The following is a 22,934-nucleotide window of genomic DNA, read 5'->3' on the forward strand; positions in this document are numbered from 1 at the left end:
TTATCTTCTAGGAAATTTCACCATGTGAATCTTGCTATAGGAGTTTTCAAAATCTGACCTATGCTGTGTAAATACACTTTTACTTAAGGATCAGCTCTATCACTAAGCCTATTGAAGTGAGGCTGTATTCTTAAAAATTCTGATAACTCAGGACAAGTGGCTTCTTCCCTTCCTACTTAATCTAAATGCTTGAGTTAGGCTGAATTTCACCATGTCGCTTTTTAACCACTAAGAAATATTTCTAGGAAATCAGATTAAGAATGTAGATCACTCAGGAGATCGAGACCACCATCCTGGCTAACAACGGTGAAACCCTGTCTCTACTAAAAATACAAAAAATTAGCCGGGCGTGGTGGCGGGCACCTGTAGTCCCAGCTACTCGGGAGGCTGAGGCAGGAGAATGACGTGAACCTGGGAGGCAGAGCTTGCAGTGAGCGGAGATGGTGCCACTGCGCTCCAGCCTGGGCGACACAGCGATACTCCGTCTCAAAAAAAAAAAAAAAAGAATGTAGATCACCCAGATCCTGATTTTAACTCAATGAGCATCCACTTAACTTTCCAGAAGTTCAGCTTCAGATTGCAGCTGCCTATTTCTTGCTTATCCGTTTCTGTGACAAATGTCCTGTAATTACTTAGGTTTTATGTATCAACACCTGTTTCTGGGTTTGTTAGGATTCCACACGTCCTTTTATACTCAGAAAGCTGCGTGATACCTGTCTCCATTTCTCCATAAGTATCAAGAATCACCACCAATAGTGACGGTAGCTTAGGGTTGGGACTGTAGAATCATTTTAACAAGCATCCATGGACTTGTGCTACCCTCTACTGGTGATTTTTTTCCTTTAGAGCTGTGTGTGTAAGCCAGTATTTAAATATTTTTTCATTAAATTTAAAATTCAGTTTCTGGTGCACGCTGGCCACATTTCAGATGCTCAGCAGCCACGTGGTTTATTGGATAATGCCAATATAGAACATTTTCATTCTCATAGAAACTTGAATTGAAAACAAGCGAAAAGTCCACAGAGTGTCCTTTCTGTTTCAGGGATACAAGTGAAAATGATACTTCATGCTATTGCGTTATATACTTTGCATTTTGTCATTTAATCTCCAACATCCCTATGAGGTAGACACTATTAATAGCTCCATTTTTGGGGAAAGTTAATTAACTTTCCTGAGGTCACATTGTAAGTGGCACAGCTTGAATAGAGGCATTCCCCCTTCGGAACCCGTGCTCTTAACCCTCTACCTTAGGTAAGGATCAATTGTAATAAATACACCTGTCTTCAGTGCGGCCCTGAATCAGGGAGGAGGACATTGGAATCCCTACAGTTCTTTTTTCTTGGCATTTAATTATTAACGATTGCATCTCTCTCTTGACTGGAGCAGTGATAAAAAACAAGAACAAACAAACAAAAAAAAAAACAGTGCATCTGTTTGATTTCCAAAAAAAGTTTTAAAAGTTACTGTTTTGTGGCCAGGCACGGTGGCTCATGCCTGTAATCCCAACACTTTGGGAGGCCAAGGCGGGCAGATCATGAGGTCAGGAGTTCAAGACCAGCCTGGCCAACATGGTGAAACCCCATCTCTACTAAAAAATACAAAAATTAGCTGGATCTGGTGGCGGGTGCCTATAGTCCCAGCTACTCAGGAGGCTGAGGCAGGAGAATCATTTGAACCCAGGAGGCGGAGGTTGCAGTGAGCTGAAATCGCGCCATTGCACTCCAGCCTGGGTGACAGGGTAAGACTCCGTCTCAAAAAAATAAAAATAAAAAATGAAAGTTACTGTTTTCTTATGCATTGATACTGTTGCCATAACATAGGGTAAGCTATTTGTCAGTACTTCCCTCCTAGAGCAGCATGCCTACATCCTAGTGTTCATTTATTCAGCGTTCCGCCTCCAAGCCTTGTCCCCTTAACACACACATACACTCTCTTAGTGTTAAATTAATGGGGTCTACCGTCCTGGGGTGGCACAGAACAATTTTGGACCTGTCTTTGTTTTAATTGGCACCTCTTTTTCCTGTGTTTCAGTGAAAAGCAGGAAGAAAATTCCTTGGCATCCGAGGCACAGACAAGACATGGTAATGTTCTTTACTGGCGTTGAGAAAGAATTAAGTAAATATGATTCATTTATGCTAGGGTGTTGACTCTTTTTCTAGAGTCATAGAAAGTAAAGGTTATTGCAATAGCCTTTTACCTACCCCCTGTACTCTTCAGTTCTCTTCCTCACACCTTATCCTGCGCCCAGCTCATCATCTGATTGAGGATTAAGATCAAAACTAGATCTTTTCATTAGTGCCCTGTTTACTAGGGACAGTGTAATAGACACCTCAACGTTGGAGTGAATAACCAGCTTCTCAAAGAGAGGTCTTTTTAATGTCAGTGCTTCGTGACACAGTAGTTTCCTTATAGGTTTACTACATACTGGTTTCCTACCTAGATTTTAATTTTGTAATCCAAATAGCATAAAAATGGGATGCAAATACCAGTTTGCACAGTGTAGTTGAGGCAGGGTAGACTCTGCAAAGACTCAAACTCAAAACTGTTTCTGTCAGTAAATCATTTCTAGGCTATGAATCTCTATCTTGTTAAATTCACAGTAGTTGTATTGCCTTTAGACATTATATTCTTTTTTTTTAGTTGTTAACAATGACTTTAACAGGAAAACCAGAAGTATACATTGTCAACTTTAAAATTAAAAAGAGGCCATTGAAGTGGCTCATGCCTGTAATCCCACCACTTTGGGAGGTCGAGGTGGGTGGATCACTTGAGGTCAGGAGTTCGAGACCAGCCTGGCCAACATTGTGAAACCCCGTCTCTACTAAAAATACAAAAATTATCTGGGCATGGCGGCAGGCACCTGTAATCCCAACTACTCGGGAGGCCGAGGCAGGAGAATCACTTGAATCCGGGAGGCGGAGCCTGCAGTGAGCTGAGATGGTGCCTCTGACCTGGACAACAGAGCAGGACTCTGCCTCTAAATAAATAAATAAATAAATAAATAAATAAATAAATAAATAAAATATAAATTTAAAAGTAGGCCAGGTGCAGTGGCTCACACCTGTAATCCGAGCACTTTGGGAGTTCGAAGCAGGCGGATCACTTGAGCTCAGGAATTAGAGAGCAGCCTGGGCAACGTGGCAAAACCCTGTCTCTACGAAAAATACACAAGTTTAGCTGGGTGTGCTGGTACACACCTGTAGTCCCAGCTACTTGGGGGGTGCTGAGATGGGAAGATGGCTTGAGCCCAGGAGGTGGAGGTTACAGCGAGCTGAGATGGCGCCATTGCACTCCAGCCTGGACAATAGAGCCAGACCCTGTCTCAAAAAAAAATTAAAAAGTAATAGGTCTCTTTTTTGAGTTCCTTGTTTTAGTCATGACCCATGGTAGAAACAAAATTGAGAACAAATAAGGAAAGGTCCTCATAGGATCTCCTGTAGTGAATCCATTCCTTTATTTTCTAGGGTCCCAAGGGCCAGGCCAAGGTACTTGGTGGCTCCTGTGCCAAACAGAAGAAGAATGGAGACAGGTCACTGAGAGTTTTCGCGAGAGGACCTCCCTTCGAGAACGGCAGCTCTACAAGCTCCTCAGTGAGGACTTCCTGCCTGAGATCTGCAACATGATCGCCCAGAAGGTGCGCCACACACTGCTCAGTCGTCCTCAGTGTTAGGCCTGATGCTGCATTTTTTAAGGATTATTCATGAGACCTTCCCCATACACCCCACTGTCCTGGAAATAGTGCAGGCTTCCATCCTGTCTGAACTCCAGTGTTAGAATGGGACCTCATGCCACCCGCTCTCCTTCTCTGTGGGTCCTATCATGTTCTCCTTCACCCAGGAAGTCCTCAGTGTCTACCACCCACCAATAGTGACGGTGGCTTTTCACAGCCTGGAACCAACTTTCCTTCTCCCATACACTCCTCAGGAAACATTCCTTGAGTCCCTATGTAATGCTTTAAAAAAAAACAATATCTTACGGGTTTGTCTTTGTCCTTGTATCTCCATTGCCAGCCCTTTGCCTGGCTCTGCCTGATAGTGTCCTCTTCAGCAAATTCAGGGCAAGCCATAGTCTCATGAACCATATGCCCCATATTATCATGCATGTACACCCCACTTCATGACATTTTCAAACATCCTTCATCCTCTTTTTCCTTTTTTTTGAGTCTCCTTCTGTTTCCCAGGCTGGAGTGCAGTGGTGCAATCTTGGTTCACTGCAGCCTCTGCCTTCCAGGTTCAAGCGATTCTCCTGCCTCAGCCTCCTGAGTAGCTGGGATTATAGGCTCACACCACCACCACACCCAGCTAATTTTTTGTATTTTTAGTAGAGAAGGGGTTTCACCATTTTGACCAGGCTGGTCTAGAACTCCTGACCTCAAGTGATATACCACCTCAGCCTCCCAAAATGCTGGGATGACAGGTGTGAGCCACTGCACCTGGCCTTTTTTTTTTTTTTTTTTTAGGACAAGCTGTCTCACTTTGTCGCCCAGGCTGGAGTGCAGTGGTGCGATCACAGCTCACTGCAGCTTCGGTTTCCCAGGCTCATGTGATCCTCTCATCTCAACCTCCCAAGTAGCTGGGGCACAGGCTCGTGCCACCACACCCAGCTAATTATTTTTTATTTTTTGTAGAGACGAGGTCTTGCTCTGCTACCTAGGCTTGTCTCAAACTCCTGGCCTCAATCCGTCCTCCTGTCTTGGCTTCCCAAAGTGCTGGGATTACAGGCATGAGCCACTGTGCCCAGCTTTTATTGCTTTAAGACAGGGTCTTACTCTATTTCCCAAGCTGGAGTACGGTGGTGCAGTCATAGCTCACTGCAGCCTCAACCTCCCAGGCCGAAGTGATCCTCTCAAGTAGCTGGGACCACAGGCACATGCCACCATGCCTGGCTAATCTTTTAATTTTATCTATGCGTAGGGTTTCCCTATGTTGCCTGGGCTGGTCCTGAACTCCTGGGCTGAAGCACTCTTCCTGCTTCAGCCTCCCAAAGTGCTGGGATTACAGGTGTGAGCCACCACACCTGGCCCCCTCTCTACTTCCCTACCCATTTAAATACTGCTCTCTCAAAAGCCTTACTTAAATGTCACTATGTCCATGAACTGTCCTTGTTTCCCCCAGCCTTTTGTCGCTTAACATGTTTCTTTATGCTTATGTTATATCTTTGTGAGTTTAAGCTTCTTCATCTCAAGGACCATGTCTTACTCATCTTTTTAACAGCCACAACACCTAATGTCATTTCTTTTCTACCTAATGTCATTTCTTTTCTTGTTTTTTGTTTGTTTGTTTGTTTGTTTGTTTTGAGACAGATACTCGCTCTGTCACTCAGGGTGGAGTGCAGTGGCACAATCTCGGCCCCCCATAGCCTCCACCTCCTGGGTTCAAGCGCTTCTCATGCCTCAGCCTCCCAAGTAGCTGGGACTATAGGCGTGTGCCACCATGCCCGGCTAATGTTTTTATATTTTTAGTAGAGATGGGGTTTCGCTGTGTTGGCCAGGCTGGTCTTGACTCCTGGCCTCAAGTGATCCACCCACCTTGGCCTCCCAAGTGTTATGATTACAGGCGTGAGCCACCACATTTAGCCTGTCTTTCCTTTTCTGTGGTGGTTGGTTGATAATTATTCAGTTTGCTTATTTCATATTGATAATAATATTTCTCATTATTGATACATGTTAATAGAGGACCAGAAATATTTGACCACTTGCCAGTGAAATATGAAGAGAAAGTATTTGTAAATCATCACTGCAGTACCTACAGGGAGGCAAACATGTCACATGTATTATTTAATTTATTGTAGATCTGGTGCTGTGTCTAACCCTTAAGCAGGTTGATGCTTTAGGGAAAGTCCTAGAAATTACCTTTCTCTAATAACGGGAACTTACAAACAGTGCTTCAAGACTTCCGCCGTCCTGGATGATCCAGAAAACCTCCGTTTCACCATCAGTGTACTTAAGTTCATGTACGATAATTGCATTCCGTTTTTGTGATCAGCAATTTACTGCAACAATTTTTCTAGGAATTAAAATATATAATCTAATTTTCTTAAAGTAACAATGATGTAAAGAGATAGTTTTTATGACTTTGCGTAACCTTGCATATGACTTTATTGATATCATCAGTCATGGCACATTAAATTATGTGCAAATATACCCAATCACCTTAAGCCTTCTTTTATCATTTCTGCTTTTTTACTGCTATATTCAGCCTAACATTTGGGGGATAGAAGAATTAAGGGGGAAAAAAACTTAAAGCATAAAACTTGAAATTTTGATTAAAAATTCAATTAAATTAATTGAATTAGTTGATTAATTGATTAAAAATTTCAATTAAATTAAAAATTTCAAATTAAAAATTTTGATTAAAATTTTCAAGCATTGATTCTTTTCAAAAGAAGAAGAATTCAAATAAGGTAACCCTTAAATAGGGTAATCTTTAAATACAATTTTCAAGAACCATGGAATTGCAGACCAGAAAGAAATAATGGATTTGATGTTTTCAAAGAAATAGACAGTGCTTTTAAGTTCAAAAACCTCAGTGAAGTCCTATTAACCAGAAAAGTAGTATAGTAAGAAAAATCTAAATTGGGAAGTAGAAAATCTTAGCAGACCAGTAATTAGGGAGTTTTCACAGAAGGATCAATTTATTCACAGGTAAAGTTTTCTAAACCTTCAAGGAAAAGATAACTTCCAAACATTTCCAAAATGAAAGAAATAACTGGAAGCTACTCTGTGCGTTCTGATACAGATACCTTTGAATGCCAGACCTGATAAAATTAAACATACTCTCCTCATTCCATAGTATGTACAATAATGCCCCAAGTAACCACGTTTTGGTCAATGACAAACCACTTATACCACTGTGGTCCCATAAGATTATAATCGAGCTGAAAATTTCCTATCATCATAGCCTTTATGACACTGTAGCACAGTTCCATTTCTTTTTATAAATTGAGTGCAGCCTGAGTGCATTGTGTTTACAAGGTCTACAGCAGTGTACTGTAATGTCCTAACCTTCACATTCACGCCACTCAGTCACCGACTCAGCAGAGCAACTGCCAGTCCTGCAAGCTCCATTCATGATAAGTGCCCTATCTCGGTGTGCCAGTTCTTAAATCTTTTATACTGTATTTTTACTGTACCTTTTCTATTTACGTATGTTTAGATACACAAATACTTTACCATTGTGTGTCTGGGATTGTATGTGGTAGGCTACACCACCTAGGAGCAATAGGCTATATATCCTGTAGTCTGGGTGTGTAGTCGGTTGTACCATCTAGGGTTGTTTATAGTAGACTACACCATCTAGGACCAACAGGCTGTACCCCATAACCTAGGTGTGTAGCACACTACACCGTCTAGGGCTGTAGTAGGCTATACCATCTAGGACCAACAGGCTGTACCCCATAGCCTAGCTGTGTAGTAGGCTATGCCATCTAGTCCCTGAATTCTGTATTGTTGAAAACATAACAAAATCACCTAAGAATGTGGTTTCTCAAAATGTATCCTCATTGTTAAGTATAACACACGACTGTGTATCAGATTGTTAATAGTGACAAGTAAAAGCTATCTTGTTACCAAAAGAGTAATGTTTGAGACTATCTTACTGGTAATATTGTTTTGGAGACTTATCCAGTGTAACACAATAAATAGTAAGATGCAACATTTAAAAATGTGGACCTGGGGCCAGGGACGTGGTGGCTCATGCCTGTAATCCCAGCACTTTGGGAGGCTGAGGTGGGTGGATCACCTGAGGTCTAGAGTTCAAGACCAGCCTGGCCAACATGGCAAAACCCCATCTCTACTAAAAATGCAAAAATTAGTCAGGCATGGTGGCGGGTGCCTGTAATTCCAGCCACTCAGGAAGCTGAGGCAGGAGAATCGCTTGAACTCAGGAGGCCGAGGTTGCAGTGAGACGAGATCGCACCACTGCACTCCAGCCTGGGTGACAGAGTGAGAAATAAAAAAGGAAAAGAAAATACAGTGTGTAATGGAAGCACAAGAAACAGGGCAGTGGAAGAGGCGTTAACGTGGTATGTGGAAGAGTCAGGAGCTTTTCTTTCAAACCTACTTAAATTATGGCACTCCCCTGTCCTGTCCCTTGGATAAGTTTCTTGATACCATTCCATTTCAACTTCTTTCCTTTTTTTTTTTAAACAGAGACAGGGACCTACTCTGTTACCCAGGCTGGAGTGCAGTAGCGTGATCATAGCTCATTGTAACCTTGAATTCCTGGGCTCAAACGATTCTCCTCCCTCAGCCTCCTGAGCACCTGGACTACAGGCACACACCACCACGCCCGGTTAATTTTTTAATTTTTTGTAGGAGTGGGGTCCATTTCATTTTTCTTATTAGTAAAATGAAATACTATCACTTGACAGAAGTTTTTGTGGGAATTAAACAAAGAACCCATGTCAATGTACAGAGCATAGTATTTGGCAATCAAAAGACACTACTCGGTCCTCTCCCGTTGTTTATGGTAATGGATAATTGATGAGAAACCTTGATAGAAAGCTAAACCCACATTTTGTAGTAAGATAAAGGCAATAGTGGATGACATTAATCCTTCTCTCTCCGCGAGCAGAAGATTTGGTACATCTCTGTGGAGGTATTATATGATCATCCTCTAAACTTTGAAATAATAATCAGAAGGTAAGTCCTGCTGTGATGGCCATATAAAAGTTTACTTAAACCTTTTGTTGTTGTTGTTTAAATAAAAGGCGATGTAGATACTGGTAGAGCTTGTTGCTCGTGTTACAGAATATACAGCTTTATAAACTTTAATTTCTCAACAAATAAATTGACTAAGGGTATAGATGGTTTACAGATGCGGCAATGAGAAAGTGCGTAGGGAAACATTCACCTTCTGTATCAAGAATAGCGTTTTTCTCATTTGTAGCTTTTATCTGATTTGGCAGGGTTGAAGTGAAGCTGGCATTGGCATTTTTGCAACTATCATGGTAAACTGGCATAATCCCTTTGGAAGACAATTCCCTGATAAGTTTTTACTGTATTTAAAGTTGAAGAGATCTTATTAGAGTCTTGAGGCTTACAAAATAATTGCTATCTCAGTGCTTTGGGAGTCCAAGGTGGTACGATTGTTTGAGGCCAGTAGTTTGAGGCTGCAGTGAGTTATGATTGCACCACTGCACTCCATCCTCGGCGACAGAACAAGAACCTATGAAAATAAAAGCTTATAGGCATATTTCAGGAAACTGCTGGGGTAGGTTTTCTGGGACAAGTACTTAAAGAAGGTCATGACAGCATTTGATAATTGGGCTTGCATTTGCATTAGGCACTAGTCATTCTTTTTCTTTCTTTCTTTTTTTGAGATGGAGTCTCGCCCTGTTGCCTAGGCTGGAGTGCAGTGATGTGATGTTGGCTCACTGCAAGCTCCGCCTGCCAGGTTCAAGCAATTCTCCTGTCTCAGCCTCCTGAGTAGCCTGGCTAATTTTTTTTTGTATGTTTAGTAGAGATGGGGTTTCACCATGTTGGTCAGGATGGTCTCGATCTCCTGACTTCGTGATCCGCCCGCCTCGGCCTCCCAAAGTGCTGGGATTACAGGCGTGAGCCACCCCACCCAGCCCGAAACAGAAAAGCTTTCTAAAGTTGCTGACTCATTAAATGTACCCCTGTGGCTTTGCGGTACGTTTAAGTTGTATAAACCACCCCTTCTTGTCATTTTCTGTCCTATAATTCCTTACCTAATGGATTAAGTGGTGCCAGAACCGACCCTGGAGAATGCAGATTTTTGATGCGGAAGTCACGGAAGTTATGTTATCTTAAGGGAAGGCCTTTGCTTGTCACCTTTTAATAGTAGGTTACAGTTGATGATGCCATGGGGCTCATTCCTCACAAATTGCAAAACTTACATGTGCTAATAAACCTTGGCCTTCAAAAGTAGTAACCTAGATAAAAGTAGTTCTCCATGCTCTTTCTTTGAGATTTCCTACAAGGACTGCTTTTCAGCCTGGTGCATTTCCTTGGCACTCACTGCATTCTGCTCACTGAGCCCTTTTCCCACCCCTGCTCTCTCCCTGGCTTCCCCTCCTGGGCAACTGCTCTCACTTCTCACTGCTGCCACTGTGCTGCCTTTGCCTGGTGGCCCACCTCCGGCTGCTCCTGATGCCCCCTCCCAGAGCCGCCCCTTCAGCTGAAGGTGATAAAGCATGGCTTTCCCTTCGTAATTTGGGAAGATTTTTTTTTTTAACTGTTTAAACTGTTAAGGGAGTTTTTTGCCAGTGATACATATTATAAAAGACACTTGTTTGTCTCCAAGTTTTTGTTTTTATATTTTCAAGAGAATCAACTGGCTTATGTCCCTACACAGCTGAGCAGTGGTTTTCCCTGATTGTCCTAAGGAAGCCTTTGGCCCTAACCTGTGTGCCTCATTGGCCACTTTTTTACTGGCGGCGGCAGCAGCAGCAGCATCAGTAGTTGAGAACACCCTAATCTATCTTTTCCTTTCTCTTCTTCACTCCTAACTATAGGGAAAACGTCCACAGCACACAAAGGCAGAGTTGCATCCTAGGTGGATGTCTGACCACCTGTCCATCAAAACCGTCAAGCAAGAGGTGAGTGTGTGAGAGTAGCGAGGAGGAGCTTTCCTGATGAAAGACACGGATCCTTTTCATATACTTCCATTCCTGCCTTTTTATTTTCCTTCATTTTTTTCCTAAACCCCAAATATTTATTGAGCAATCTTATGCTTAAGATGCATTTCCAGAAAGAGAAAGAATTAGAAGACATGAGGCCACACTCTGGTTCTGACAATCTCCTGGGATGCTAGGCATGTCCACACTTAATAAGAATACATACTGCAATAGGTACATGTATAGGAGCAGTTCACAAGTGCAAAGATGGGAGGATTTAGAGCTGGGCAATGAAAGGAGAATTTGAGTAGGCAGAGCCATATTTGACCTGAATCCTGAGATGGCTGGGATTGATGGAGGGGGGAGCAAACAGGGTGGGAGAGGTGGGGCAGAAGGCATCCCACACTACAGGAGTAGTAGAAAAAAGCACAGAGACAGGAAATTATATAAATTTATATAAAATTATATATGGTCAGAAAGCAGTATATATTAGAGCCGGGCATGGGTAGCTCATGCCTGTAATCTGAGCACTTAAAGAGGCCAAGGCAGGTGGATTGCTTGCACTCACGAGTTCAAGACCAGCCTGGCCAACATGGCAAAACCCCATCTCTACTAAAAATACAAACATTAGCTGGGTGTGGTGGCAGGCACCTGTAATCCCAGCTACTCGGGAGGCTGAGGCAGGAGAATTGCTTGAACCCAGGAGGCGGAAGTTGCAGTGAGCTGAGATCGCACCACTGCACTCCAGCCTGGGTGACAGAGTAAAACTCTGTCTCAAAAAAAAAAAAAAAAAAGAAAGGAAACGTAAGAGTTTGTGGCAAGTTTGTTGTTTTGTTTCTAATTGGAGACATAGCATGGACCTGAAAAGGGTTCAGGAATGAGAGAGCGTGAATCTGGCTGATCTGTGGGGAGATGAAATTCTTAGGTGTCAAGGCCTCACTGTGGAGGGTGGATAATCACATTTCTTCTAAGACACAAAGCAAAACAGGACATAAATGGGAGGGCAGGGAAATGTTTAGGTCACATGAAAGAGAGAGGGCATCATGTGGGAGTTTGAGATACGATGTTAGGTGAAGAAATAATGTTTGTTGCAACCACTAATTGCTAATAAAAGAATTGTCCAAGCAGCATTCTGGAGCTGACTGTGTTTCGGCATTTTCATTTTGTAATGTAGCTCAGGAGCCTGAAGCAGGAGATTTACTTGAGCCTAGGAGTTTGAGACCAGCCTGGGCAACATAGCAAGACCCCACCTCTGAAAAAAAAAAGTAGTTAAATTACTTTATCACATCACATCACACTGTAGGAAGGGACAACACTTTTTAACTGTTTATCTCCTTTGGGCACTCTTTCATCGAATATTTAAACAGTTCAGTGATCATAGAGAGTTTTGAGTTAAGACACAGTAGTTTTAGGCCAGGCACGGTGGCTCACGCCTGTAATCCCAGCACTTTGGGAGGCTGAGGCGGGCGGATCACGAGGTCAGGAGATCGAGACCATCCTGGCTAACACGGTGAAACCCCGTCTCTACTAAAAATACAAAAAAATTAGCTGGGTGTGGTGGCGGGCGCCTGTAGTCCCAGCTACTCGGGAGGCTGAGGCAGGAGAATGGTGTGAACCCAGGAGGTAGAGCTTGCAGTGAGCCAAGATCGCACCACTGCACTCCAGCCTGGGGACAGCGAGACTCCTTCTCAAAAAAAAAAAAAAAAAAAGACAGTAGTTTTACTCTAGATCATGTCTTTGAATTGTTACGTTGCGGAGCCTGTCTTTTGCCTTTCAGTAACATTTTCATGGCTCTTAAATTTGAGTGATGACACGATGTTCTATTACAGAGATCTTGTCAGTAACTAAACGCATTCTACCTTGAGCCCTGAAAAGGGAAAGCTAATTTATAAATTTGTATTTACTTCAGTATATTTTGATTTCACATCTGTCTCTTTTTAACTCAGAGATGTGTATTGCCCAATGTTTAATTACCTGGGGGTTGACAATTCTATTAATGATTGACTTCCCTTCTCCAGTATCCTCTTCCTCCTAGTAGTCACTAATTTCAGAGCGGCCTTTGGTCCCTGGTATTCAGCCATGTTCTCAAATGGTTTTCTAGCCTAGCCTTGTTGGGCTCTCTCTGCTGTCTTTATTACCTTGACAGTTAACACCTCCTTGAAAGCTCCCTTTTCTGTTTACTGTTCACTGCCCTGAGCATTCCTAGAAGCCATAACTTACACTTCAGATTGCCTAGCAGGCTGAATAGACTGAAAGGTCCTTCATTGCTGCAAGCAAAACTTTGGCATCAAACACTAAAATTTCTTCTTTTATTCTTGGCAGTGTTTGAGCTTTCTTCTATTCTACTCTTCAGTTTGAACGAAAAGAAACCACAGTATTAAAGAGACTGTAAAATATCTGTTGTGGTCCCCGATATCCTGGAGAAACCCTTAGTGGTGACATGACTTTTTAAGCCTGGAGGCAGGGTTTCTGGCCTCTATTGGTCACTCAGCAGTCCAAACTTACTGCCTGATAAAAGACTTTGAGTTGTGACTTCTTGGGGAAAATATCAGTGAGGGGAGACTGTCTTGCTGAACTCGGGGATTCGGGATGCGGTGGTTATTTTTGTCCAGACACTTTGGTCATTGCTGTTGCTAGGGAGCTGTTTGTTGGGTGTTAGTCTCAAATGTGCTGCTAACAGGAGCAAGGGTGCCAGCAAGTCTGATACCTGCCCTCAGAGAGGGGAGCGTGTAAGGACACAGCATGTTGGGAATTGGTGAAACCAGGGGTTCTGTTGAATCGTCCTTGACTGGATTTTAAAGTGTTGTTTCTCATTAGCTTCTCATTAAAAACCCCCTTGATTCTAGCAGGCCTCTTATCTGTAAAGCATTCCTACACCAACATCTATCCCATTTGCAACTAACCTCACGTTTTAAAGAAAAAAATTGCAGCCTAAGACAGTATCACATTTTTTTAACTGTGCAGGTTTATTTTTGCTTGGCCAGTTGTCATTCATTTGGTTGTACTGGTTCTTTAATAGTTAAAACACTACAAAAAGTGAGTCCTGTTTTTTAGTGGTGTTTTCATCAAGACTTGCTTTACCTTGCATCGGCCTAGTGCTGAAAATCAGCACAGGAATTTTAAAACGGACTTGTGGGCCAGGCGCGGTGGCTCACGCCTGTAATCCCAACACTTTGGGAGGCCAAGGTGGGCAGATCACGAGGTCAGGAGATCGAGACCATCCTGGCTAACACGATGAAACCCCGTCTCTACTAAAAATACAAAAAATTAGCCAGGCGTGGTGGTGGACGCCTGTAGTCCCAGCTACTCCAGAGGCTGAGGCAGAAGAATGGCGTGAACCCGGGAGGCAGAGTTTGCAGTGAGCCGAGATTGCGCCACCACACTCCAGCCTGGGCGACAGAGCAAGGCCTCCATCTCAAAAAAAAGAAAAGAAAAAAACAGACCGTGGTTCACAACATAGATTTTTTTTTTTCTCAGATGTGTGTAATGTCATTTAGGTAAAATTGTAATTGTTGAGAATTCACATCAGATGGGAAACTGCTAAAATGGTAACCCATGCTGATGAAAGAAAAAAGGCCCAGAGAAATGTGAGGCAGACGTATCCAGCTAAGCAGGAGGTGTTTGCAAGTGCAGGGCCGTGCTGGAGGAGGGGGCAGATTGTGGAGAAAGTGGTCTGAGACAAGTGGAGCAATAACTAGGGGACAGATGGCATCGACAAGGGCAGGAGCCACAGCTGTGCATGGCCAGTGCAGGCTCCACCTGCCCACCATGTCTTTATAGAAAATGTGGAGACTACATGTAGAAAACTGTAAAAGACCTGGTAATCCCACAACTCAGGAATCATTACTATTTATGTTTTTACGTATTTGCTTCAGGCTTTTCCTCTATGCCTTTATTACAAAACGATCATATTGAGCATTATTCTACGACCCAGATGCTCTTTTTTTTTTTTTGAGACACTTTGTAATCAATATATTGAGACATTCATAGATTTCAAGAATTGTTTAAATTCTGATACCCAGATTTAAGCACGTGAACATGTGATGAGATTTTTAACATACAATAAAAGCTATTCATAATTTGCTGTATTACCAACCTTTTTTTTTTTTTTTTTTTTGAGACGGAGTCTCACTCTGTCGCCCAGGCTGGAGTGCAGTGGCACGATCTCGGCTCACTGCAAGCTCCACCTCCCAGGTTCACACCATTCTCCTGCCTCAGCCTCCCAAGTAGCTGGGACTACAGGCGCCCGCCACCACGCCCGGCTAATTCTCTGTGTTTTTACTAGAGATGGGGTTTCACCGTGTTAGCTAGGATGGTCTCGATCTCCTGACCTAGTGATCCACCCGCCTCAGCCTCCCAAAGTGCTGGGATTATAGGCGTGAGCCACCACGCCCGGCCAGTACCAACCTTAAATTAGTTACTTTGGGGGGCGTAAGTCAAATGGTTTAAACTGTGAGCTTGTTGAACATACCTAAGGAGTACCTTCCTATATTATATATGTACGTGACTTCTTCGTGTAAAGGTCTTTTCACTTGAATTTCTATGTTACCTGGCTCTGGAAGTCACTACTCAGGAGCTTATGGTCCAAAGAGGAGAGGGACAGATAACCAGGATTGGTCAAAATATAGAGATACATATATGGGTATATATACATATACACATATTTACAGTTATATACATACATATACACATTTATTATATTTATATGTGTATACATTTTATATGTACATATACATATATACATGTAGGTACACACACGTGTGTGTATACATATGGATGGCACAGCAGAAGGGAATACAAATCTCGAAGTGCAAGCCTTCAAGAAGCAGCATATTGCAATAAATCCCTTCTTTAGAAAAGTATTGATATGGTTTGGCTCTGTGTCCCCACCCAGAGCTCATCTTGAATTGTAATCCCCACATGTCAGGGGAGGGGCCTGGTGGGAGGTGATGAATCATGGGATGGACTTCCCCCTTGCTGTTCTTGTGATGGTGTGTGAGTTCTCAGGAGATCTGGTTGGTGTTTTGTTTTGTTTTGTTTTGAGACGGAGTTTTGCTGTTGTTACCCAAACTGGAGTGCAGTGGCGCCATCTCAGCTCACTGCAACCTCCATGTCCTGGGTTCAAGCTATTCCCCTGCCTCAGCCTCCCGAGTAGCTGGGATTACAGGCACCTGCCACCACGCCTGGCTAATTTTGTATTTTTAGTAGAGACAGGGTTTCTCCATGTTGGTCAGACTGGTCTTGAACTCCCGACCTCTGGTTAACTGCCCGCCTCGGCCTCCCAAAGTCCTGGGATTACAGGCGTGAGACACTGCGCCCAGCTGATCTGGTTATTGTTTTTTTGGTGTTTTTTTTGAGACGGAGTCTCACTCTGTCGCCCAGGCTGGAGTGTAGTGGCGTGTCTCAGCTCACTGCAACCTCTGCCTCCCGAGTAGCTGGGATTACAGGCACCTGCCACCACGCCTGGCTAATTTTTGTGTTTTTAGTGGAGCCGGGGTTTCACCAGGTTGGCCAGGCTGGTCTCGAACTCCTGACCTCGTGATCCACCCTCCTCAGCCTCCCAAAGTGTTGGGATTACAGGCGTGAGCCACCACGCCCGGCCAAGATCTGGTTGTTTTAAAGTGTGTGGCACATCCCCCGTCGCACATGCGCGCTTGCGCTTTCTGTCTCTGTCTCTCCTGCTTCGCTGTGCTAAGACGTGCTTCCTTTCCCCTTGCCTTCTGCCACGATTATAAGTTTCCTGAGGCCCCCCAGTCATCCTTTCTATACAGCCTGTGGAATTGTGAGTCAATTAAGCCTCTTTTTTTCATATATCCCAGTCTCATGTAGTTCTTTATAGCAGTGTGAGAACGGAGGAATACCGGTATTATTTCTACCACTGATACCACAGGTTAAGTTATATATTATGCCATCTTCGAGTAACATTTGAAGCCATAGAATAAATGCAAAGGCATCACAATGAATCCCACTTAATACAAATAACTATATAGACCAACACTTCTCTACAAATTTAGCTTGGGTCTTTTTCTAGTGGCCCGTTAAATGCAGTTTTAATTTCATAGGTTAATGGTGAAAGTTCATACACTGAAGTCAGTACGTATACCTAGCATTGCTTTTCAGCCTAAACTTATCCACGTACACAGCTGAAATCAGTTGCAAGGCTTGGCCTTAAAATGCTAGGAGAGCTTATGCGGGTATTAAATTTCGTCTTGCACACTGAAGTCATCGTACATACAGGGCAAAGTCAGAGCTTTTATCATTGCGTTTATTCGTTTACCTTTAAAACACTTCTGTAGCTGAATATTTAAAACAATAGGAAGCAGTGAGCATATTATGGTTACAGGCCTTCACTCAGTCACTGTTGCAGATAAAATGCCAGCAGTGAGTGTTACTCACTGGCCCAGTTAAGGGCTTTGATGCCGACCACCTCTTCTGGGAGATGGTGTTCGTTGCCCTCATATGCTTCTCCATTGTCATGCCGCCATCTTTGCTGATTTGCCTCGAAGCCCACCAGTTCTTTTTGGTGATCCCATCAGTCTCTTCTACCTTCCTACCAGGTAGAAGTTTTTCCAGCAAAGAGAGTTTATCAGGAGAGCGAGCCATTCTGAGGAGCGTTTACATAAATTCAGTGATTAGGCAACCCTTTGCATACAGTGTGCAGTAAATTGGCATTCCTTCATTTAGCACACACTTGATATCCCCGTGCTTGACATTCTGACCTGGATAAGAGGTCGTGACCATGGTTCAGTCTGGAAAGTAGATGTTAGCGTTTGGGAGTCAAACACAGTGTTTCAGCCAGCTGTGTGTCTGCACACAGGAAAAGGTCTTCTCCCTGTCGAGTAAAAGCAGCATGGTCTTTCTGTTCTACCCCAGTGATAATGTTTCCTGACTCCAGTTCTGGTCTTGGTATCCTTCACCACGGAATGTTATCTTCTGGCCATCTTTCATGCCTTTGTCAATAGGGACTTCTAGAATGTTCTTCTCTGCAACTGTCTTCCTTCCATTGCAGCTTTCACATCTCTCTTTAGGACTGATGGTTCCCCATGGCCTTGGCACTCCATGCACACAGATTGAATTTGCTGAACCATTCCAGGTCCTATCTGATGAATTACTGTTTGCATTCAAGCACCTCAGCAGTTGGCACAGCAGGATCCTGCTCCTTTCTTAACACCTCTGCCTTCACATTTGTCACAAATCATATTCTTTTGCAGAGCCAGTTTTCTTTTTTCACCATTATATGGATCTCCTAAGGCTACTGAGAGCTGATGTAGGACTTTTTACCTCTCCTTTCTGTATCCATCCTTCTCCCCCAAAAAACTTATCAGAGATGTCCATGGGGGAATGACAACTGCCACCAGCCCCACCCTCTTTAATTGCCTGTCCTCCTTCGTCACAGAATTCCCTATTCTCTGCATCAGAGAGAACTTCTCAAGGTTTGAGAAATCCGTTTAACTTCGCTCCTTCATTTAGATTCTTACCAGGGTATTACTTCAAGGCCATTTTTAAGTCTTTGTCAGTTCTTCGTGGGTAGCATTAGGTTTGACCCCCAAAACGTCATAGTAAGTGGTTTCTTTCACAGTTTTCTGTAGCCAGTGAGTGGGCTGAGGCTGGTGGTGGGGAGTGGGGAGGGGCGTGTAGCTCTGTGCAGTCCGTGCAGCCACTGCTCCTCCACCTCACACCAAGCATCTGGAAAGTTCCCTCAGGTGTTTTGTTTTTTGTTTTCTGTGTTTATTTGAGACGGAGTCTCATTCTGTCACCCAGGCTGCAGTGCAGTGGCACAATCTCAGCTTACTGCAACCTCTGCCTCCCGAGTAGCTGGGACTACAGGCGCCCACCACCACGCCCAGCTAATTTTTTGTATTGTTAGTAGAGACAGGGTTCACCATGTTAGCCAGGAAGGTCTCGATCTCCTGACCTCGTGAACCGCCCACTTTGGCCTCCCAAAGTGCTGGGATTACAGGCATGGGCCACCACACCCGGCCCCTCGTGTGCTTTGTATATTGCTTGTGAGTTTTGTGTTCGTGTTCCAATTGTTTGAGGGGAGCACTATTAACTGATTGTAAGATATTACATATTAAGACTAATAAGTCATACTCATTACAAAAAAAGAATTATATATTCGTAAGATTTAGGTTATTGGCTTTTGGCTTTTTTCTCTTTCTCCCCCTCCACTGACTTAACACATGAACACTTCCTATGTTTGTTTAGATTATCAAGTCTTTTTTTTGAGACAGAATCTCGCTCTGTTGCCAGGCTGGAGTGCAGTGGCGCGATCTCGGCTCACTGCAACCTCTGCCTCCCAGGTTCAAGCAATTCTCCTGCCTCAGCCTCCCAAGTAGCTGGGACCACAGGCGAGCACCACCATGCCCAGCTAATTTTTGTATTTTTAGTAGAGACAGAGTTTCACCATGTTGGCCAGGATGGTCTCAATCTCTTGAGCTCGTGATCCGCCCGCCTTGGCCTCCCAAGGTGCTGATGAGATTACAGGCGTGAGCCACCACGCCTGGCCAGATTATCAAGTCTTGAGTGACTTAACATTACAATTTCATAAGTAATTGGCTTGCATTTGCTCAGTCCTTTTTAAAATGTTAGATCCTATTTAATGTACCCTGTACTGATGAAAGAAGAATATTTCACAGGTTTACACCTACTGTCTTTTGTTGTGGGGGACAGTGGCCAGAATACACATAGGTAATTCTGTAAATAACTTTCATGTTTGATATATATGTATACCTGTTTTCCTCTCATTTTGGGGTCTGACATATATAAAGCATCACAGTTCTCTTTCAATGAAATCTTCCCTTTGACAAGGCTCAGTTTTTTTTATTGTAAGTAGGATTTTTAAATTATTATTATACTTTAAGTTCTAGAGTACCTGTGCAGAACGTGCAGGTTTGTTACATAAGTATACATACATGTGCATGTTGGTTTCCTGCACCCATCAACTCCTCACTTACATTAGGTATTTCTCCTAATGCTATCCCTCCCCCAGCGCCCAACCCCAACAGATCCCAGTGTGTAATGTTCCCCGCCCTGAGTCCAAGTGTTCTCATTGTTCAATTCCCACCTATGAGTGAGAACATGTGGTGTTTGGTTTTCTGTCTTGTGATAGTTTGCTGAGAATGATGGTTTCCAGCTTCATTCGTGTCCCTGCAAAGGACATGAACTCATCTTTTTTTTGGGCTGCATAGTATTCCATGGTGTATATGTGCCTCATTTTCTTATTCCAGTCTATCATTGATGTCCATTGATGGACATTTGGGTTGGTTCCAAGTCTTTGCTGTTGTGAATAGTGCCGCAATAAACATACATGTGCATGTGTCTTTATAGTAGCATGATTTATAATCTTTTGGGTATATACCCAGTAATGGGATCACTGGGTCAAATGGTATTTCTCGTTCTTGATCCTTGAGGAATCACCACACTGTCTTCCACAATGGTTGAACTAGTTTACAGTCCCACTAACAGTGTAAAAGTGTTCCTATTTCTCCACATCCTCTCCAGCATCTGTTGTTTCCTGACTTTTTAATGATCGCCATTCTAACTGGTGTGAGATGGTATCTCATTGTGGTTTTGATTTGCATTTCTCTGATGACCAGTGATGATGAGTATTTTTTCATGTGTCTGTTGGCTGCATAAATGTCTTCTTTTGAGAAGTGTCTGTTTGGCCGGGCGCGGTGGCTCACGCCTATAATCCCAGCACTTTGGGAGGCCAAGGCGGGCAGATCACGAGGTCAGGAGATCAAGACCATCTTGGCTAACATGGTGAAACCCTGTCTCTACTAAAAACACAAAAAATTAGCCAGGCGAGGTGGCGGGCCCCTGTAGTCCCAGCTACTCAGGAGGCTGAGGCAGGAGAATGGCGGAGCTTGCAGTGAGCCGAGATCGCGCCACTGCACTCCAGCCTGGGCGACAGAGCGAGACTCCATCTCAAAAAAAAAAAAAAAAAGAGAGAGAAGTCTCTGTTCATATCCTTTGCCCACTTTTTGATAGGGTTGTTTGATTTTTTTCTTGTAAATTTCTTTAAGTTCTGTGTACGTTCTTTGTACATTCTGGATATTAGCCCTTTGTCAGATGGGTAGATTGTAAAAATTTTCTCCCATTCTGTAGGTTGCCCGTGCACTCTGATGGTAGTTTCTTTTGCTGTGCAGAAGCTCTTTAGTTTAATTAGATCCCATTTGTCTGTTTTGGCTTTTGTTGCTATTGCTTTTGGTGTTTTACTCATGAAGTCCTTGCCCATGCCTATGTCCTGAATGGTACTGCCTAGGTTTTCTTCTAGTTGTTATGGTTTTAAGTCTAACATTTAAGTCTTTAATCCATCTTGAATTAATTTTTGTATAAGGTGTAAGGAAGGGATCCAGTTTCAGCTTTCTATATATGGCTAGCCAGTTTTCCCAGCACCATTTATTAGATACGGAATCCTTTCCCCGTTACTGGTTTTTGTCGGTTTGTCAAAGATCATATGGTTGTAGATGTGTGGTGTTATTTCTGAGGCCTCTGTTCTGTTCCATTGGTCTATATCTCTGTTTTGGTACCAGTACCATGCTGTTTTGGTTACTATAGTGACAAGGCTCAATTTTCTTATCTCCTCTCTTTCCCCTGCCCATGTGAGTCAACTGATACCTTATGGTGTTTTTTTGGCATCAGTATACATCTGAAAAGAGCAAAGGCAAATAGTTTTGTTTTACTTTGCTTTGTTAACTGCAGTTTCATCATATCTGAGCTGGGTAAAGATGTTGCTGGAACAATTAAGAACCTGGGAAGTGGGGTGGAAGTGAGAGCAGGGATTATGGCAAAATTTAGGGAAGGTGCTTGACAGACATTTATTCGGGAAGCAGTGGCCAGAGTTGCAGTCTTCGGGACAGTCGTCCTTGCCAAGTGTCCGTAGCATCACCTTTTCAGAATCAGCATCCACCATATTGAAACTGGCCTGCTCTGGTTATAGGATAAATATTTTATGGGTTTTATTTAATTCTGTTTGTTACACTGAGACACCTTACGGGTACAGTGTTACGTATGCAGTTCATTTTTTATTTTTATCCCTCCTGTTCATTCCAGATTTTTACCTGTAAACTCTTCTAAAGTCAGGCTCATAGATTTTTGAATGGTGAAAATGACTTTGAGAAGTCTACTAACTGGGCCAAGCGCCATGGCTCACGCCTGTAATCCCAGCACTTTGGGAGGCTGAGGTGGGCAGATCACCTGAGGTCAGGAGTTCTAGTCCAGCCTGGTCAACATGGTAAAATCCCATCTCTACTAAAAATACAAAAATTAGCCAGGCGTGGTGGTACACACCTGTAATCTCAGCTATTCAGGAAGCTAAGGCAGGAGAATCACCTGAACCCAGGAGGCAGTGGCTGCAATAAGCCAAGATCATGCCACTGCACTCCAGCCTTGGTGACAAAGCAAGACTCTGTCTCGGGGAAAAAAAAAGCCTGCTATCTAGGCAAGATCGTCTCTAAGCTTGGAGTCAAATGAGAATCTAAACCGGTTTGTTTTGTTTTGTGTTTTTGAGATAGGGTCTGTCCCCCAGGTTGGAGTATAGTGGCACAGTCACAGCAGTGCTGTGACTGAAAATCCCAGGCTCAAGAGATCCTCCCGCCTCAGCCACCCATGTAGACGGGACTACAGGTGTACGCTACCACACCTGGCTAATTTATTTATTTATTTATTTTTTATTTATTTATTTATTTTTTTCTGTAGAGATGAGGTGATGGGGTTTCACTTTGTTGTCCAAGCTGGTCTTGAACTCCTGAGCTCAAGCAGTCCTCCCCATTGGCCTCCCCTAGTGTTGGGAGTACAAATGTGAGCCACCACACCCAGCCTACGTTGGTTTTAAGAACTATGAAAATGTGAACTCCACAGGGAGCAGGGGAAAAAAAAAGCACCATAAAGAAAATAATATAAAATTTTAATCAAGGGCATTTTCAATGCCCTTACATTGGGCATTGAAATGGTAATTGACATAAGTGACTGTCTTGAATGGTAATTTCATAAGTGACTATCTTTTTTCCTCCACATTAAGGCCGCTAGTTCACCTTCCACAGTGTAAAGCCTTTGCTGGTTGCAGTGGCTCGCACCTGTAATCCCTGCTACTCAGGAGGCTAAGATGGGAGGATCGCTTGAGACCAGGAATTCCAGACCAGCCTGGGAAACATAGCAAGTTCCCATCTTTTAAAAAAAAAAAAAAAGAAAGTAAAACTCTTGAAAATGTATCTGATATAGATCTTTAGGTCTTCTCCTTACTAAAAAGACCTGTTAAAGGAAGCTTGACTTTTTCATTACGTTTCACTCGAAATGGGATAATTAGTAATGTGAATTCTCCTTGTGTTGACACCTGGTTCATTTTTCTG

At 43.2% G+C, this 22,934-nt stretch overlaps 1 protein-coding gene and 1 pseudogene across 5 annotated transcripts in view; one reads left to right on the forward strand and one right to left on the reverse strand.

The window, feature by feature from the left end:
• Positions 1-22,934, forward strand: part of LOC100607558 (cat eye syndrome critical region protein 2) — a 194,109-nt gene that overhangs the window by 137,323 nt on the left and 33,852 nt on the right. For 4 of the 5 annotated variants that reach the window (XM_030815771.1, XM_030815772.1, XM_030815774.1 and 1 more), the window contains exons 6-8: positions 2,032-2,081; positions 3,465-3,634; positions 10,480-10,563. In XM_030815771.1, coding sequence (XP_030671631.1) covers positions 2,032-2,081; positions 3,465-3,634; positions 10,480-10,563 — 304 coding nt within the window. The remainder of the gene's footprint in view (positions 1-2,031; positions 2,082-3,464; positions 3,635-10,479; positions 10,564-22,934) is intronic. The other variant, XM_030815773.1, reaches the window with a different exon arrangement.
• Positions 16,970-21,499, reverse strand: LOC115836107 (annotated as a pseudogene).

This window comes from Nomascus leucogenys, chromosome 7b (assembly GCF_006542625.1).
Source record: "Nomascus leucogenys isolate Asia chromosome 7b, Asia_NLE_v1, whole genome shotgun sequence".
Taxonomy (NCBI): Eukaryota; Metazoa; Chordata; class Mammalia; order Primates; family Hylobatidae; genus Nomascus; species Nomascus leucogenys.